The 21,423-nt window shown below is 37.6% G+C and overlaps 1 protein-coding gene across 1 annotated transcript in view; it reads left to right on the top strand.

Annotated features, from left to right (window-relative positions):
- DOCK10 (dedicator of cytokinesis 10) overlaps positions 1-21,423 on the top strand; it is a 618,846-nt gene that overhangs the window by 583,051 nt on the left and 14,372 nt on the right. The window contains 2 exon segments of the mRNA XM_053710021.1: positions 11,552-11,652; positions 11,740-11,878. Coding sequence (XP_053565996.1) covers positions 11,552-11,652; positions 11,740-11,878 — 240 coding nt within the window.

Genomic DNA, 21,423 nt, shown 5'->3' with positions numbered 1-21,423 from the left:
ATGCCACACCACTTGGTACAAAAAACTGGATTATTCCTACCAATTGTGGGGACATTCTTAACCCTGAAGCCTTTAGGTATAAATAGGCGTCTGTGATATTCAGACAAATAACAGCCGTGAAGCTTTAAATCAATGACCTTCTTTTTAAGTTTCAAAAGATGGTTGAAGAGCTGTTCAGGATTTTCCCTTTTGGTCTTTATAGTTAAGGCATCAAACCGTATGCGGCTAGCATCAGCCTCTGAAAAATGAAAGACATTTGCTCCTTCAATGTTGCTAGTATCATCATAGCCTTCCAATTCTCCGTCACAAACTTCAATTTCTTGGCTCATATTTACAAAGGAAAATGCTCACGATGTGCAATAAAAACCACCACCATTAAAAACAACTGATCATGTAAACAAATCAGGTGAGGGTCTTCCTTGGAACAATTGTATTTAAGGTGCTGTAGAACCAATGGAAAATATTTATACACACTGCAAGGAGGGTTCCAGCACTCTTCTTTGTACTGTGTCAGCAGCCGGGGTGCACTTCAAAAAATCAATATAGAAAAACAAGCACGGGGAAGGCACTCACCGTTTCAAATATAACCTTTTATTTCACAGATTAACGTTTTCGGGGTTGCCCCCGTCCTCTGTTGGTCTGAGGACGGGGGCAACCCCGAAAACGTTAATCTGTGAAATAAAAGGTTATATTTGAAACGGTGAGTGCCTTCCCCGTGCTTGTTTTTCTATATTGATTTTTTGAAGTGCACCCCGGCTGCTGACACAGTACAAAGAAGAGTGCTGGAACCCTCCTTGCAGTGTGTATATATATATATGCAGGTATATATATGTATATATATATATATATGTATATATATATATATATATATATATATATATATATATATATATATATGTGTGTGTGTGTTATGTCAGAAATCTTTTGCAAACATATTTACATGTCCTGAAGTTCCTTTTTTTGTTCTAAACAATGTTGTCTGTCATATCTCTGTGTTTATTTATACCACTATATGTATATATTGTAAATGTATTATTATTCTGAGCAGGAATAATTGCAAATATAACATGTAATCAGAGTATCATATGTATTTTTTTGCAATCTATGGATATTTTAAAGGGATAGGAAAGTAAAAATTTAAGTTGCACTAGTGGGAGCTAGCTGCTAATTGGTGCCTGCACACATTTGTCTCTTGTGATTGGCTAAATAGATGTGTTCAGCTAGCTGCCAGTAGTGCAATGTTGTTCCTTCAGCAAAGGATAACAAGAGAATGAAGCAAATTTGATAATAGAAGTAAATTGGAAAGTTGTTTAAAATTGTATGTTCTATCCAAATCATTAAATAATATTTTGGGGGTTCCTGTCCCTTTAAGAGCTGGGCCAGGTTTCTCTCTGCACCTGTCTAACCCCTCCTGATTGCAATCTATTTTTAAAAACCACCCCTTCACTGGTGTTATAAAACGGCCTGGCATATAAGATGACATTTCTTACTGAAAAAGAAATTCAAGAGAAGGAAGAAATACACTGAAAATAGCATGCCGGTAAAGAGGTGATTTTAATTTCTGCTCTATCTGAATCATGACAGTTTAAAGTTAGGTTGGCTCTCCCTTTGAGCTATTAGTTTAAGATTATATGGAATCAAACATCAATTTGAATTTTAAAATCCTTGTCTAAAATATTACACTGTGTGTCCTAATGTCAGCATCAATGTTTATCTTTAATACTAATTTCACATATACATACTTTCAAAGTATAATACACAATGTAACAAATGGCACTTACAAGTTCTGATGTGTGATCAATGAAACAAATATCGAGCAATTTGATTAGTTAGTGATAGTTTATAATGTGTATTGGAATCAGATTGGCTGATGTCATAAATCATGTGATTATGCATATTCCAATCAAAAGTGGTGGAAAAATTCACTAGTGTGTGAGTTATTTAGGAGTTTGCGTCATAATTAGTTTGAAAAGTGTTGCGTCAAATATGGCACAAAGTGGAGAGTGGGACTTGTATTACATGGCTTAAACATGGTGCACATAGATTTTTCCAACAAATGAAAATGAAGTGTGTATTTCATTTTTATCTCTATATCTATTAGTGCGACAAGTTTGGGGCAAAACTTTGCACCAAACATGTAGAAATAATATTGTCCCCTTGATTTGTAATGAAAGACAAAGTTGTAGCATAATCCATCAGTAGTAATGTATTTTTCATTTTTATCCCTATATCTACTAGTGCACCAAATGTGGAGCAATTATTATTATTATTTCGGTTATTTGTAGAGCGCCAACAGATTCCACAGCGATAATATTGTTTGATTTAGAAAGGGTATACAATTTTAATAAAGTTTCTAATTTACTTTTATTATGTAATATACTTCATTCTCTTGCAGCATCGAACATAAGCTTTCTGTGTTTTCAGACTCCCATTGAGTTCTATGGCATCCGCGACCTGAAGGGTGGCGGATTGCAAACCAGGTACGCTGAGTCGGAAAAGAAGCAAGCGTAACTAGAAATTTTGATAACTTTGTGAGAGCTTCAAATAGTGTTGAATAGGAGGGCGAATTAACATGATTCCGCTCGAATTCCACTGGTTTTCAACTTGCATCGATGTGCGTCGGATTGAGATTGCGGGATCGTATGTTACGTCACAAATTTCAACATTTGCAGATGTTGACGCTTTGATAACTACGGCAAATCAATCTTGCAACAATTACAAATCGATAAAATCAAATTGATAAATAGACCTCTAATTCTTCATGTACGATTACCCGACATGAGTTATATTAACCCCTTAATGACAACTGACGTACCAGGTACGTCATGCAAAAACGTACCTGGTACGTCAGTTGTCTAACAGAGTGGCCCTCTCTGCACCGGTAGCGATGGTGCCGTTCGTTGGTGGGTGGGAGCGTAACAGGGAGGCGGGTGGGCGGCCCATCGCTACCCGGCATCCGGTTCCTGTAAGTGCAATGTGCACGCCAGGTGCCGGGAGCGTGTGGGGGGGGGGGGGCTGCTACACTACAGAAAACATTAAGAATTGCAAAAGAGAAAAAAATACTTTTGTTTTTGGGGCAAATTGGGTACTGGCAGACAGCTGCCAGTACCCAAGATGGCGGCAATTATGTAGGGGAGAGGGTTAGAGAGCTGGGGGGGGGGGATCATGGAGGTTGAGGCTAAGGCAGGGGTCCATCACAGCTAAAATATTTTATTTTTTTTATTAAAAAAAAACAAAACTCCTTTTATTTAGTACTGGCAGACTTTCTGCCAGTACTTAAGATGGCGGGGACAATTGTGGGGTGGGGGAGGGAAGAGAGCTGTTTGGGAGGGATCAGGGGGTGGGATGTGTCAGGTGGGAGGCTGATCTCTACCCTAAAGCTAAAATTAACCCTGCAAGCTCCCTACAACCTACCTAATTAACCCCTTCACTGCTGGGCATAATTTACGTGTGGTGCGCAGCAGCATTTAGCGGCCTTCTAATTACCAAAAAGCAATGCCAAAGCCATATAAGTCTGCTATTTATGAACAAAGGGGATCCAAAAGAAGCTTTTACAACAATGTGTGCCATAATAGCACAAACTGTTTGTAAATACTTTCAGTGAGAAGCCTAAAATTGTGAAAAATGAATTTTTTTTTTATTATTTGCTCGCATTTGGCGGTGAAATGGTGGCATGAAATATATCAAAATGGGCCTAGATCAATACTTGGGGTTGTTTACTACACTACACTAAAGCTAAAATTAACCCTACAAGCTCCCTACAAGCTCCCTAATTAACCCTTTCACTGCTGGGCATAAAACACGTGTGGTGCACAGCGCCATTTAGCGGCCTTCTAATTACCAAAAAGCAACCACAAAGCCATATAAGTCTGCCAATTCTGAACAAAGGGGATCCCAAAGAAGCATTTACAACCATTTGTGCCTTAATTGCAGAAGCTGTTTGTAAATAATTTGAGTGGGAAACCTAAAGTTTGTGACAAAATTTGTGAAAAAGTGAACTTTTTTTTTTATTTGATCACATTTAGCGGTGAAATGGTGGCATGAAATATACCAAAATGGACCTAGATCAATACTTTGGGATGTCTTCTAAAAAAAAATATATACATGTCAAGGGTTATTCAGGTTTTCCTGACAGATATCAGGGTTCCAATGTAACTAGCGCTAATTTTGAAAAAAAAAGTGGTTTGGAAATAGCAAAGTGCTGCTTGTATTTATTGCCCTATAGTAGTAAATTATAATATATGATGAAAATAATGGTATCTTTAGAAATTCCATTTAATGGCGAGAAAAACAGTATATAATATGTGTGGGTACAGTAAATGAATAAGAGGAAAATTACAGCTAAACACAAACACAGCAGAAATGTAAAAATAGCCTTTGTCATTAAGGGTAATAAAATTGAAAAATGGTCTGGTCATTAAGGGGTTAAGGTGCGTTAAGTATTAAAGAGATATGAAACACAAATATTTTCTTTTATGATTCAGTCAGAGCGTACCAATTTAAAAAACTTTCCAATTTACTTCTTTTTGATCAAATTAGCTTTTTTCCCATGATATTCTGTGCTAAAGAGATACCTAGGAAGGCATCTGCAGCACTACATGGCAGGAAATATTGCTGCCATCTAGTGCTCTTGCAAATGGATAACGTTCTTGCAAAACTGCTGCCATATTAGTGCTCCAGAAATGGGTTGGCTCATAAGCAACAGTTCCTGCTTTTCAACAAAAGATACCAAGAGAATGAAGAAACATTTATAATAGAAGTAAATTAGAAAGTTGTTTAAAATTGTATGTCGTATCTGAATCATGAAAGAAAACATTTGGGTTGCATATCCCTTTAAATAAAGAATATTTCAAAACATTAATAATTAATGTAAATTATTTTTATAGATGTACTAAAAAAAATATAAATAATCCATAGAATATACAATACTGTGCAAAAGTCTTAGGCCACCATTAGATTTGTTGTTTTAGTAATAGTATAATGACCATATGTCATTATTTCTCAGTCTCTTTATTGGTTTACAATCAGAAAATACAGGATATTTGTATGCAGTATTAAAAAACAGAAAAAAAATCTGGAAAAAAAACTGCTTATATAGGCTGGCTAATGTGGCAAGTATTTAATGTTACCTTTCCTTAGATTTGAGCAATAGCAGGCACCTGGCTCTTGTAAATCTAAATGGAATGGAACCCTAAGTAATGTAATTGCTAACACCTGTATTTTTCCTACTATTTCATATCAAAATGACTGCTGTGAAAAAGTTCTATTACACTAGGTTTGTGCAAGACATTCTTGAGCATTACATACACATGTGGTATGAGTTTAATTCATTGGAAGCTTGCTAATAAGACTAACTTTCAATCACATTATCCCATTCAAAATGCCAAAGATCACAGAATTTGACAGACATAAAATCAAACGTTTGCATCAGCAAGGCCACTCTCAAAGGGAAATCAGAAAACAAACCGGATACTCAAGATGTGATATTCAAGCTGTTTTAAAGAAAAATAAAAGAATCAGGAGAGGTCAAAGACAAAAAAAAGGACTGGAATGCCAAGAAAACTTTCAAAATCTGATGAGAAGTTTCTCAGAGTTTCTTCTTTGAGAGACCGGAAGAAGTCCAGCAAGGAACTGGCTCAGCATATGGCATCTTCATCAGGATGCCAAGTTGTCCCTTCTACAGTCTGAAGAATCTTGATCAGGAATGGTCTTTATGGAAGGGTATCAGCCAAGAAACCATTTTATTTGGAAGAGGAACAGGGTGAAAAAGATAAGATATGCTAAAGCTCAAAAAGATTGGAATGAAGATCAGTGGAAAACAGTATTATGAAGTAACAAATCCAAGTTGGAGAGAGATGGAAGAATGAGTGCTTCCGGCCTTCAGTGAAACACGGTGGAGGGTCTGTCCTGGTTTGGGGCTGCATTTCTGCCAGTGGTGTTGGCGATATTGTCCGAATTGATGGGATCATGAATGCTGAAAAGTACAGACAGGTTTTAATTCATCATGTCATTACTTCTGGGAAGCGCCTGATTGGGAATTGTTGTTTTTATTTTTCAGCATGATAACTATTACTGCTAATGAAGTGAAATCATATTTGGAGAGAAAAACAGCAGATAAAACATTGACAGAGTCCAGACCTGAATATTATAGACACAGTATGTGATTACCTGGGCAGAGGAAGAAATAAAAGACAACCTTAATTCTAAAGAACTCTTGGAAGTGCTGAAAGAAGGTTTGTATAATATAGCAAAAGATTACTTCAAAAAACTTTAGGACAATCTCCCCAAAAGAGTTCAAGATGTGTTTAGTGCCAAGGGAGGTCACACTAAATACTGACTTTTGCCTGAAGAAGCCATTTTGTTCTGAAAATAGGGTTTATGTTCTTGTAATTAAGAAAGGAGAGCCATGCAGATTAGCATTCCTTGCTCTTTCTTGGACTTCAGATTCACATAGAACAGCTTCGGTGTGTGTTTAGGATTTTTGTACTGCTGGGAAATGAATCCTCTTTGACATAACTTTAAAGCAGAAGGGATGGAATGCTTCTGACCAAAGAGAAGTATCTCTATTCTGCAAAGTGCAGTTGAGCTTTCACAAGTCACAAACTCCAGTATAGGCAAAGCAATATTTCCTGCATCCTATTTCATTGTAGGTTTTGCATACTGTGATGTTAGTCTATCATGCTGTTGTCTCACAAGAAACTCTGCAGCTGCAACCAAAAATGTCAAATTTTAGTGAACAAAACCTTTTTTCCTGTCCTGCACCTTGAAATTTCTGTATTGTTTGGTCCATGCTAAATGTTTAAGCCACTTCTTTATTGAAAACTGATGAAAGTACTATCTTTACAGATATCTACAAATAAAAAAACAGCCACCGATAGTATATTACATCACTCAAGTGCTCACTCTCCAAATACAGTAAAGGCTCTACCAATAGGGGAATTTCTGAGACTCAAATGGAACTGTTTAGATAAAACCGTATTCTATCAGAGAGCTAGAGAATTACAACAGTTATTGAAAAACAGAGAATGCAGTAATAGACTGTTCAAAAAAAGCTGAAAATACCAACAGATGAAATCTATTAAAAATTAAGCACAAAGCTCCAAATGAAAATACAAGGTTAATTCTAACCTATAATCGACAAGCTCAAGAAGTAATCAAAATGATACAAAAACATGTGAATATTTTATATACAGATCCAGTTCTGAGAGAAATTATAAGAGAATGGAATCAAAAAAGCTTTAGAAGATCAAGCAATTTAACATCCTTTATATCAAAGAGTCATTTTGAACAGAAGAAAACTAAAGATCAGATCCCATGCTCATACTCTTGTTGAATTTATAACAGCAGTAGATTAATGAGGAAAACTAAAAGCATCACAGACAGATTTGGTAAAACACATCAAATTAAATCCTACATAAATTGCCACTTTGAAGGAAAGACATTTATATACTCCAAATCAAATGCAACAAAAGGTATGTAGGTATGACGTCAAGAAAGTTGAGAACCAGATTAGGGAAACGCTTAAGAAATTTAAAAAATGCAGCCAAAGATAACAGTATGGCAAATTTTAATGAATTTAGTGTACCTTTGTTTTTGTTTCTCTCTAGAGGTGATTACAGATAAGGTGCGCAGACGCTAAACATTCATTTTATAGTGTAAGGCTAGTAACCATAGCAACAAACTTGTTATGTGTGATTTTCAAGAAATCCAACATTTAGATGGAAGAGTTAATTTACACCTACACGAAAAGAGCAACTGCACGCAATGTGCAAAATATTTCAATGGAAACCTGGTACTATAATGGAGCCGTAAAATACTTTTAGCTGTCAGCCCCTTCAGTAGCTTCTCCAGAGCATACACATGTACACACAAACACACACTTTCCAGAGCATACACATATACATGTACACACAAACACACACATTCACTCTTACACACATATACTTTACAGCATACATAATAATATAACCACACTTGGCATAACAAACAGCACACGTTAAATAAACGACAACTAAATGGCATCTCACAGAATTCATTTAGATATGGTGTTTTTTTATTTCCAATGTTAAAAATACAAAGTATGTATGCACTGTGCAGTATACTGATGTGTGTCTGATCTGTAAGGGGGAATCCTGACATTTGGGGAGAACAAGATCAGCTATGATCATCTAATCAATCAAGCTGATGCTTTTGAATGTGATTCTGGTGTGAGGTTAGCTGGTTTAAGAGATTTAGGGCTGGTTAAAGAGATTTAGGGCAGCCAACAGGAGCAAAGCAAGGTAAAGACTGAGGAGGAAGCATGGAGGTGCAGACAAATATAAATTTACTGACTGGAACAGCAGAACTACTATGGGAAGCTGTAATATCTGAGACAGAGAGAAAAAAATCTATAAAAATAAACCTTACCTTAATGTGTGAAGTATCAGCATGACATTATACATCAGCCAAAGCAGCACGTCATTTTTCTGCTAGGTAGAAGTTCCCTCTCACCCTGCACTAGACAATGCTGCATGTGTGCACTCACTTATTCTTCCCACTGACACCTTTCTACAAAGCACTGTTCCCCTAACAAACTTCAGTTAGTTGATCTAAGGGCCACAGCAGAAAGAGTAGGGCTAAGTGGACCAGCATACTTGATGCTGTCTGTCCAAGGCTGCAGGGATACAGTGTAGGATGAGTCACACAGCCTCAAGACTGAAGAGAGCAGTGTCTGCAGCTGCACAGATGTTCAAATCCTCATGTGCCTACCACTCCAGCTTTCTGCTGCATGTGCTTACAGTCAGCCCTACCCTGAACAATCCGCACCACCAGAGTAGTTACCTGCTAACAGTGGTAACCCCACAATAAAGACTGGGCCCTGGGCAGCTGCCCCTTTTGCCCTGTTTTTTCTGTACGAAGATGTGACCGTGAGAGTGCAAACGTTTTACACAACCAGGCAAGAAATGGTAAAAAGCAGATAAAGCAGTCCTTGGAAGCACAAATTTGGGTTACACTCGTAATCTTTCCCAAAACATACAAAAAGAAAATAATCTGTTAGAGCATTTTATTATTACACCGTTGTATATAACTTTGGCCTTGAACACAATCTATTGGCTCTGACTTTTTCTGCTCTTTTTCTTGCCGAAAAGGCTACTTTTAATTTCTGCAAACAACAAACAAGAGGGCACCTCACAATAGTACATTTTCACTTGTTCCCGCACACGAAAATGGGTTTTCAGATCCTTGATAAAAGCCCTTTTTCTCCTATCGAGCCGAAAAAGGTCTCAGTGATCTATTTTGAAGTCTCTTTTCAGCACTTTTTTTGCCTTATTGAATTTGACACCTGTAGGCACTTGATAAGGCCTAGAGAGGGCATTTTGGACATCTTACTATTTGGACATATTTACTATATATCAGGGCTTTTTGCGAACAGTCTGTTATCTTGCACATGTGCAAAACACTCTGAAATGGCCACTGGAGACATTGTAACATGACATGTTTTTTTATTTTTAATTTTCAAATTTAATTGAAAGTCACTAACTGTAATGCATGCTAATTCCAAACATGGTCACAAAAGTACCTTTCACAGTGCTTGCATCTACTTTATTGAACTTGTAAACAGGAACAAGCTTTTGTGATCTTGAGTTCAATAATGTAGGCACAAGCAGTTTGAAACATGCTTTTTTGACCAAGTTTGGACCCCTAAAAAACCCTTTCCCAAGGTTGCAATCTCATTTACGTGTCTCTACCCCATCTAATAAAGAATGTTTCAAAATGTATAACAGAGATTTGATTTTTAAAAACAGATGTTCCTGAGCCAAATAAACTATTTTTATTCTGTGGGTGTTATCCCAGCAGTGAGCTGTAGAGTCTTGGGACTTAGTTGTACACAGTCAAACCTTTCCTCTTATTTCAGTTTAAATTTAACTTAATTTACTCTTATTATCAATTTTTCTTGGTTCTCTTGCTATCTTTATTTGAAAAGCAGGAATGTAAAGCTTAGGAGCTGTCCCATTTTAGGTTCAGCACCCTGGATAGCGCTTGCTTATTGGTGGCTACATTTAGACACCAATCAGCATGCGCTACTCAGGTGCTGAACCAAAAATGGGCCAGGCTTCTAAGCTTTACATTCCTGCTTTTCAAATAAAGATAGCAAGAGAATGATAATAGGGGTAAATTAGGAAGTTGCTTAAAATTGCATGCTCTGTCTGAAATTGGGTTTAGTATCCCTTTGACTATTTTATAACATATTTAACTGTAGCTCTTTCATATACAACAAAAAGCCCAAGTTTTAATGAGCTAGGAAAAAATAAAATACTGATATATAAATACATGTATTTATTTTTGCATACATTTTGTTGTGTTGCTTTATCAATCTACAGCTATTTTAATACAAATGTATTCAAAAGTGGTCTGTATTTGTTATTTGTATTAAGCTAGATATTAGTTATTTCATGTTTATGTGATTGAAACAAGAAAAGTACTTCTTTCTCTTTGTATGCTTTGTTGAAACTTCCAAGAGCATACTGAGGTAGACACACGAGTTTGTCTTACAAGGGAAAAGGAGATGCAAACTAGAACTGCCCCCAGAAAAAAATACAAATTGAAATTGTTGGATGTCATGGACTCTCACCACCATGAAATAAATTAATTTATCAAGCAAACATACAATTAGTTTTCTTTCATAAGATGGTTAGAGTCCACAAGCAATTTGGATGGGACTACACATTTTTTGAAAGACAGGTACCTAATTTCTAGACACTGCTGCCTGGAGGACTTTCTTACCAAACCACGCTTCAGAAGAAGCAAACATATCAAAATGGTGGAATTTAGTAAACGTATGTAAAGATGACCATGGTGCTAGCTTGCATTTGTTCCCATGAGTAATGACCTGTGAACGCTCACCACCTTATGAAAGAAATAAAGATTGTTGTTTAAGATTTTAGTTTTTCCTCTCTACCCTGGTTTACGTGGCTTGAGTAGAAGAGTATTTGTAAGTGATTAATTAAGTTCATCTTTACAGTAAAAGTAAATAAACAAATGAGATAACTATTAGGTTATCTGATCATTTAGGAGAGTTGTGTGAAGGCTTTTATATTTTGTTTTCAGGGTTCAAATTTGAGGCAATGCCTATCCATTACAAATCATTATGTTTTATAGTAGATTAGCAGTGCATTAGCTTCACAAATACTTTACTCTGAGGGAATTTAGCAACATTATTCCAATATATCAGAAAACATTTTTCAGCACATTTTTTTGTTTTAAATTATCTTATATTTTATGTTTGTGAGTTTGGTCACATAAAAAAGTGAGATGAGATAGGTAGGGGACTTTTTAGCCTAGACATGGTGAAAGTTTCTGTCTATCTACTGAGGAATCAACACTTTCTTGTTTAGTCAATGCCTTTCTTTTTTATGCTAAATCAGATATCTTACCTTTATGAATGCCATGTTATTTTAATTCTTTATAGATTACTGATTAAATCGTATTAATCATTAAACAATTCCTCAACGTTTAGTAAATTGGAAATGCAGAGCATTTTTCTTGTGCACTTATATTATTTTGATTTCAGGTAAATGCAGGACCAATGGCTTATGCAAGAGCTTTTCTGACAGAGACAAATGCCAACAATTACCCAGAAAGTCATGTGAAGCATTTGAAAGAAATATTCAGGTAAGAAGATAACTTTAGATTTTTCTATATAGTACTGAAAAAACGTTTTCTACAACCAGTTTTGTTTTAATAGTGCATCTCTTACAGGCAATTTGCTGATACCTGTGGGCTCGCCTTAGAGGTGAATGAAAGACTTATTAAGGAAGACCAGTTGGAGTATCAAGAGGAAATGAAGTCTCATTACAGAGAAATTCTCTTGGAACTCTCTGAAGTCATGAATGAACCAGTAAGATGAATATTTTGCATGTTATCTATCTTACTTTCTTGAGAAAAACATAATCCTTTTTTTATTGCACAAGAAGATACATATATTTTCAATCATGTTCTTTATCATAATCATAATCCATAATCAGGATTTGTAGGGCCCAATAGTCCATCTTCTTTCGTGTCACCATTTCTCTAATACTAATTGGTTTAAAAATGTATATAATAATTTTTATTGAGATAAAAAGATGTACAAGACAATTGACATTACACAGTTTGAGTATCCAAAAAGTAAGGTTAATGATAAGAAAAATATTTAATGCTTAGAAGCTAAAGTCACATTTACCCTCTATATATTATATAGGTCCGCTTACAGACCCTTAGGGGCCTATCTATCAAGCTCCGAATGGAGCTTGATGCCCCGTGTTTCTGGCGAGCCTTCAGGCTCGCCAGAAACAGCAGTTATGAAGTAGCGGTCACAAAGACCGCTGCTCCATAACCTGTCCGCCTGCTCTGAGCAGGCGGACAGACATCGCCGGAATTCAACCCGATCGAGTACGATCGGGTTGATTGCCACCCCCCTGCTGGTGGCCGATTGGCCGCGAGTCTGCAGTGGGCAGCGTTGCACTGCTGGTGCAATGCTGAATACGGAGAGCGTATTGCTCTCCATATTCAGCGAGGTCTGGGCGGATCAGGTCCGCCAGACTTTGATAAATATAGGCCTTAATCTCTTATAAGGAAATATGCTAATTTGTAGAAGGCAAAATAATATGAGACTAATTCTGGGTCTCATGATATTTTTGAAACCAAATTACAAACTTGGTGCCTCTTTATCCTATAAAACGTACAGTAATAACCATATAGAAAATGAGGTGCTAAACAACTATCAGCAGTAGCCACTCATAGGTCTGATCTCAATGCCTAATGGTGATGTAGTTGTACTAGCCTCATTACAGGGTGTGCACTGACATATTTCTATAGTTTTTCATTTCTACAGATAGCAGGGAAGATAGAGTATCGGTGTGAGCACCATTTAAAAATAAACTTATATAATAGACAATTATATATAAGCTGGCCATAGTACAAAAAGCACCCTTACTTATAACACATATGTAACCTAACCTGTTTCATAATAGAGGTGCTGAATTAAAAAATAAATAGCAACAGCCTCCACTCATAAATTGTAACCCAGCGGCTAATTTTTAATAAAATCTTAATTATAATACCTGATTTACAGAGAACAATTAAGTTTCAAGCAAAACTCGCTTTCTTTAACTTAGTATTGACACCCTTAACACTCGGGGTGCCAGGCTACTAAACAACCTAGCACCTCACAATTAGAAAAACTTTAATCGTGTAAGAAAAAAAAAATGATACCTTCGAGTACTGACCAGAAAAGTGTCATAGGAAAAACAGAGTAAACAAAATGTTTATATATTGTTTAAAAATATATTCTAGACTAAGTCAGCGATCCCACGCGCAACTCCCTCTCAAAGCTCCAAAAAGCTTTTGTTTGATTTTATTCTTGACCATAACTTGGTTGATAGCTGGAGATATATAAATCCAAAAACATCACACAATGTATACTCAAGAATAGATTATATTATAGTTAGCCAGACTATGTCCCCTCTGATACTAGCTTCAGACATCATACCAACCACTTGGTCGGACCATAATGCAGTGCTGACAAAACTAACTGGCTTAATTGACGCTTATAGGGGCAGAAGCTGGACCATAAATCCAACTTTGTTCAGAGACAAACTATTCACGCAAAATTTACAGACAGAAATTTCCCATTTTTTAACACTTAACAAAAACTCAGTATCTAACCCTTTGGATATGTGGGGGGGCTTTAAAAGCCTTCGCCAGAGGCATCTTGATAAAATAATCTAATCAACAGAATAAAGCATATTTGGCTCAACTCGAATACACTAGAAGCGAGATTAAACAACTACAATTACAACACCAGATATCACTTGCTGACAAAACGCTAAAGCTACTGAGGGACAAAGAATATGCTCTGGATCAGTTGTTGATTGATACCCAATATTTTATTCAAGCCAACAAACCTGATAAATTATTAGCATTTAAATTAAAAGAAATAACTAGGACATCCTCGGTGCCACAAATTCAAATGACAGATGGGCAGATCTCTAACCATCCACAGATCATTGCTAATACTTTTGCCCAGTATTACCAGAAACTTTATGCCCTGACCTCACCTAAAAATCCTACCACATTAGAAAGGGACACAAATGATTTCTTACAGGGTTGTAACTTACCCAAAATAGCAACAGAGGATCTAGATAAGCTAAATTGGCCAATAACCATCCATGAAGTGAATATAGCAATACGAAATTTGAAGATTGGTAAGGCGGCGGCCCAGACGGGTACTCAGGTATTTTTTATAAAACGTTTGCACAGGATCTTGGCCCCATTTTAGTTGAAAGTTTTAACCACATACTAGAGGGGGGAGTCATTCCCAAGGAACTTCTAGAGGCTCGTATATCAGTAATCCCTAAACCTGGGAAATGTAAACAACATTGTAAAAACTATAGGCCCATCTCCCTGATTAATTTGGATATTAAATTATTTACAAAAATTTTGGCAACTAGTTTGAATGATATCCTTCCAAAACTTATTCACCAGGATCAGGTGGGATTTATTCGTAATAGAGAAGCCCCAGATAACATCCAGAAAATTATAGATCTTGTAGACTTTACCTCAAAACAAAATGTACCTTCTCTGTTTCTTTCATTAGACGCAGAGAAGGCATTTGATCGCGTCAACTGGCAATACCTCACTGCGGTGCTAAATAATATGGGCTTTAAGGGAACTTTTTGTGCAGCAATCTCGGCAATCTACTCTCACCCTTCTGCCTTCATTAGAATAGCGGGCTATAAATCCTCATCTATAAAAATCCTTAATGGAACCAGACAGGGGTGCCCATTATCGCCACTGCTGTTTGCCCTGTGCATTGAGCCGCTGGCAACAAGCATCAGGCAAAATGTAGATATTAGTGGTATTAAGATAGGTGACAGGGAACATAAGATCAGCCTATTCGCAGATGATGTTATTCTGTCAATCACTAAACCCATGATTTCCCTTCCAATAGTATACTCAACTATTAACAGATTTGCCAACATTTCGGGATACAGAATTAATAATGATAAATGTGAGGCAATCAGCACACATCTCCCAGAACATACCAAAAAAATACTGATCTTGAATTTTGATTTTAATTGGGCCGATAAGGGCATAAGGTACTTGGGTATCACAATCCCGAATAATCTGGACCATCTATATAAACTAAATTACACACCTATGTTCACTCATATCAAAAATTTACTATCAAGGTGGAATAAACTCAATATTTCTCTGTATGGAAGGCTGACGTCAATTAGGATGACGGTACTACCTAAAATTCTGTACCTCTTCCGTTCACTACCCATAAATGTCCCTACTACTATGTTACGGAAAATACAGAAAGACCTGGTAGCGTTTATTTGGAAATACCGAAGATCCAGAGTTAATAAACAAACACTTCTTAGACATAAAACAGGTGGGGGGATGGGAATGCCAGATCTGACGGCATACTACTACGTGGCCAGGATGGCACAGTCTTCTCTTTGACATAACCAACTGGACAGAATTCAGTGGGTTCAAATAGAATCAGATATGTTGAGGATACACCCCATCTATAAATTGCTGCGGACCACTAAAAAAGATAGGCCCCCTAAATGGAGAAGCGTTATTACTATAGCACATACGTTAGCATTGTGGGAAACATTAACAGCCAAGTACTCTTTGATACCGAGGGGGTCGAAGGCGACCCCTTTGGTGACATTATCTACCCATTATGACCAGACTACACAGGAGAAGTTGGCAAACAAAGGCTTGTATCGCATTGCAGATGCTCTGGTAGGCACCAAGTTAATAACCTTGCATCAATATGCCAAATTAAATAAACAAGAGAGAGTAAGTTGGTTTCATTACCTACAATTAAGAGCGAGAGTAGATGAAATTCTAGGACAAAATCAGCTAACCGTTAGCTCCTATCTAGAAAGACTCTGTCTAGCTACTGAACGGATAAGAGGGGCGATTTCCAACTTATACATACTGTTTAATACCCCACCCAAGCTTAATAAATTACCATTTATGATAAAATGGAAAACAAAATTTAATTTTACCTGGACCGCTGAAAAGTCGGGCACTTCCTTTTCTATTTGTGCACATTTAAAGGAAAACTTTATCAAAGTAGCTTATAGATGGTACTTTCATCCTTCAAGAATACATGCAGCACACGTGAACACAAGTTGTTTACGTGGTTGCAATGAAAGCGGAACATACGCACATATGTGGTGGACCTGCTGTCATGTATCACGCATATGGTCCCAAACATCAGAGCTCCTAAGTGAAATTATGGATAGGCAAATTAACTTAACTCCATCTCAGGCACTGTTACATGAGCCTCTTCCAGATTTATCCCTAAAAGCAAATAAATTGGTAGCACTGATTTGCACTGTAACTAACTTAACTATTGCAAGGTACTGGAAGACCACAATACCCTCTTTTTTGATAATCAAGAATAAAATTGACTATTATTACCAAATGAGCAGCGCCTCCGCAGATATTTTAGATAATAAAGAACAGTTTCTTCGAATGTGGGAGCCCTGGATAATGTACACTGAGGCTAGAAAAAGATAGGAGAGATAGGAGAGATTACGATAGCGGTTATAGACACAGCCCCTGCCATCTCCGCTCCTGCCCAGCTAGTCTGGGTGGGTCACAACACATTTCCCTATCCCCTCTCTCAGAGTTGAATCCAATTTCCCCGTGGCAGGGGCTAGAATTATGGAGAAGATGGTTAGGCTGTACATGATTTTTCTTTTCTTTTTTTATTTTCTGAGCCTGGTCCTCCTCTATAGGGGCTCTAAATGGAGTAATAAAGCGTTCTAGAAATGGGGCCGTCAACTAACGGTCACGCTGAGCCTATTTATTTATTCATTACTTATTGTCTGTTGTTTGGTGGTCTTTTTGTTGCATACCTTTAGTCACAGTGTTTAGTGGCAAGGAGATTTGTGAATCAATTGAAATTGTAACACAGTTGGTCTGACTTTTTACTTGTAAAATGTTGAAAAATCAATAAATAAAAATTTTCATAAAAAAAAAATATATTCTAGACATATTATAAACAATTTAAAGGATCAGCGAAAAAATAAACTCTCAGTAGTCAAAGTTGGCCTGGGTATCACACATCCAAAGACTGTGGAAACAGCCTGATGGATCTCTAGAACGACTCTGATACACCACATTGTGTCTGGATCTGCCATGTGGTTCTTACTATGAGAAACATATTGAAGATGGCTACTTCATCTTCAACTTTGCTAAATATTATGCACCGATCTTTATCTACAAGTAATCTTCATTCTAAAAAAACTCATTCTGGCCTCTCTCTCTGTGTGATTTTGGAGTGCAGAATATATTCTGTAGCTGAAACTCCTATTTCAGTTGTTTAGGATGGAGCCTTAAAGATCGCAAGTATAAAACCATTCCACTATTCTATTCTGGGTCTGCCATCTGGTTCCTCTGCCACCACAGAATCTTTATGTGCAATTGAGGCCTCAGGAAATAGATTTGCTTTAGGATACACCTCAGCTTAAACATAAATAATACCTAAATGTTTTGTTGAAACATAATAGGTCTGTTGCTTTACCCGGATTACACCGGGGGAAGGTAGGTGAAGATTCTCAGTAACAACAGGGGCTGCTGCTGTTTACTCACTATTCCGGTAGCTAAGACTAGAAGTCACCACAGTACTTATTTTGATCTTTTCCACACATTTTACAACTGCAGAATCTGTATTTGGCATGAATTAATGTTTTCTTTAATGTTTGAGAATGAGTGGAATTACCAGCGCTTCTTCTCAGCCACTAGCTAAACCAACCATCATGGCCACTGCCAGAAAGCATTCCCCTGTATTCAGCATTTTTAATACATAATTTCCACTAATAAATAGAAAATAGGTTATTTGGTCATATCAATATAAAAGATGGTTATGCTAAATATTGAGAACTTAATATTTTTGATATCTACTAGTTTAACACTGTCTGGCATTGATTCTACAAGTTTGTGTCTAGAATTTTGCAATTCATATTAATCCAACCCTCTTTTAAAGCATCCCAGAGAGAGGCAGATTTCACAGTGTGTATTGTCTTTTTCTTTTTATGTGTTCCCAACGATGTTCAATGGTTTTAAAATCTTGTATTGGTAAAGGGAGAGCCATGCAGATTAGCATTCCTTGCTCTTTCTTGGACTTCAGATACACATAGAACAGCTTTGGTGTGTGTTTAGGATTTTTGTACTGCTGGGAAATGAATCCTCTTTGACATAACTTTAAAGCAGAAGGGATGGCATGCTTCTGACCAAAGAGAAGTATCTCTATTCTGCAAAGTGCAGTTGAGCTTTTACAAGTCACAAACTCCAGAATAGTAAAAGCAATATTTCCTGCCTTATATTTAAAGGGACAGTCAACACTAGAATTTTTGTTGTTTAAAAAGATAGATAATCCCTTTACTACCCATTCCCCAGTTTTGCATAACCAACACTGTTATAATAATACACGTTTTACCTCTGTAATTACTAAGCCTCTGCAGACTGCCCCCTTATTTCAGTTCTTTTGACAGACTTGCATTTTAGCCAATCAGTGCTTACTCCTAGGTAACTTCACGTGCGTGAGCTAAATGTTATCTATATGAAACACATGAACTAATGCCCTCTAGTGGTGAAAAACTGTCAAAATGCATTCAGATTAGAGGCGGCCTTCAAGGTCTAGGAAATTAGCATATGAACCTCTTAAGTTTAGCCTTCAACTATGAATACCAAGAGAACAAAGCAAAATTGGTGATAAAAGTAAAATGGAAAGTGGTTTAAAATGACATGCCCTATTTGAATCATGAAAGATTTTTTGGGATTTGACTGTCCCTTTAATTGTGAGTTTTGCACATTGTGATATTAGTCTATCATGCTGTTTTAAAAGAAATTCTGCAACTGTAACCAAAAATGTCAATCTTAAAGGGACACTGAACCCACATCTCTTGGTATGTTTATTTAAAAAGCAAGAATGTAAGTTTAGATGCTGGCTCATTTTTGGTGAACGACCTTGGTTGTTCTTGGTGATTGGTGGGTTCAGTGGATTGGGTTCAGTGTCCCTTTAAGTGATAGATCAGAACCTTTTTTCCTGTCCTGCACTTTGAAATTTCTGTATTGTTTGGCCAACAAAATGTTTAAGCCACTTCTTCATTGAAAAAAAGGAGACTGCTACCCTCATGGAGACCACACTTTGCAAGTTGTCTTTTGACTGTGCATTTGTTTTCTGTGGTAGCTGGGCTTGAATTTAGTGATGTCGCGAATAGTTCGCCGGCGAATAGTTCCCGGCAAACATAGCATGTTCGCATTCGCCGCGGCGGGCGAACATATGCGATGTTCGATCCACCCCCTATTCGTCATCATTGAGTAAACTTTGACCCTCTACCTCACAGTCAGCAGACACATTACAGCCAATCAGCGGCAGACACTCCCTCCCAGACCCTCCCACCTCCTGGACAGCATCCATTTTAGATTCATTTGGAAGCTGCATTCTTAGTGAGAGGAGGGACAGTGTAGCTGCTGCTGATTTAATAGGGAAATTGATAGCTAGGCTAGTGTATTCAGTGTCCACTACAGTCCTGAAGGACTCATCTGATCTCTGCTGTAAGTTCAGCACCCCAAAAAGCCCTTTTTAGGGCTAGAACATCAGTCTGTTTTTTTTTTTTTTTCCTGTTTAATCTAATTGCAGTTGCCTGCCTGCCAAGCCACCTGCCCAGTGCCACCACTCATATCTGGTGTAACAGTAGTGTAAATTATAAAAATAAAAACTTTTTTGACTGTGAAACATCAGTCTGCTAGTGTAATCTAATTGCAGTTGCCTGCCTGCCAGCGTGTGTGCCAGGCCCACTTGCCAAGTGCCACCACTCATATCTGGTGTAACAGTAGTGTAAATTTAAAAAAAATAACTTTTTTGACTGTGAAACATCAGTCTGCTAGTGTAATCTAATTGCAGTTGCCTTCCTGCCAGCGTGTGTGCCAGGCCCAGTTGCCCAGTGCCACCACTTATATCTGGTGTAACAGTAGTGTAAATTTAAAAAAACAAAACTTTTTTGACTGTGAAACATCAGTCTGCTAGTGTAATCTAATTGCAGTTGCCTGCCTGCCAGCGTGTGTGCCAGGCCCAGTTGCCCAGTGCCACCACTTATATCTGGTGTAACAGTAGTGTAAATTTAAAAAAACAAAACTTTTTTGACTGTGAAACATCAGTCTGCTAGTGTAATCTAATTGCAGTTGCCTGCCTGCCAGCGTGTGTGCCAGGCTCACAGCATATACTGTGCCCACTTGCCCAGTGCCACCACTCATATGTTGTTTAATAGTAGGGTAAGTGTACATTTAAAAAAAAAAAAACTTTTTGGACTGTGAAACATCAGTCTGCTTTTTTGTGTCAGGCTCACAGAGTATACTGTGCCCACTTGCCCAGTGGCACCACTCATATCTTGTTTAGTAGTAGTGTAAGTGTACATTTAAAAAAAAAAAAACGTTTTGGACTGTGAAACATCAGTCTGCTTTTTTGTGTCAGGCTCACAGCGTATACTGTGCCCACTTGCCCAGTGCCACCACTCATATATTGTTTAATAGTGGTGTAAGTGAACATTTAAAAAAAAAAAAAAAATTTTTGGACTGTGAAACATCAGTCTGCTTTTTTGTGTCAGGCTCACAGCATATACTGTGCCCACTTGCCCAGTGCCACCACTCATATCTTGTTTAATAGTAGTGTAAGTGTACATTTAAAAAAATAAAAACTATTTGGACTGTGAAACATGTCTGCTTTTTTGTGTCAGGCTTACAGCGTATACTGTGCCCACTTGCCCAGTGGCACCACTCATATCTTGTTTAATAGTAGTGTAAGTGTACATTTAAAAAAATAAAAACTATTTGGACTGTGAAACATCAGTCTGCTTTTTTGTGTCAGGCTTACAGCGTATACTGTGCCCACTTGCCCAGTGGCACCACTCATATCTTGTTTAATAGTAGTGTAAGTTTACATTTAAAAAAAAATGACAGGCAGAGGCAGGCCACCCCGCAGGTACCATCGTGGTTGTGGTGCTGTGATTCCCTTTGGCCCTAGAATAATGCCCAGTGTTCAGAGGCCACGTACCATGAACTCGAAAAGTTCTGAGGACATAGTTGACTTTTTAACACAGGACACCCAATCTTCTATAGCTTCCGCTCCGAACCTTGACACACCATCCTCCTCTAGCTTATCTTCGGGCAGCACCTCTCAAGTTACCACTCGCCCGCCCGCCTGCCGCCACCACCAACACTACCACCACAGCCGCTTCACTTGATCTGTCAGAGGAGTTATTTACAAATCAGTTGGAAGTAATGAGTGATGCGCAACCATTATTGCCAGAGGATGTAGATAACAGGGATATGTCTCAGTCAGGCAGCATTACACACATGGACGTACGGTGTGAT

This window comes from Bombina bombina, chromosome 4, assembly GCF_027579735.1.
Source record: "Bombina bombina isolate aBomBom1 chromosome 4, aBomBom1.pri, whole genome shotgun sequence".
In the NCBI taxonomy this organism is placed as follows: domain Eukaryota; kingdom Metazoa; phylum Chordata; class Amphibia; order Anura; family Bombinatoridae; genus Bombina; species Bombina bombina.
The sequence above is the reverse complement of the archived record's forward strand: the minus strand, read 5'-3'. Positions and strand labels throughout refer to the sequence as shown.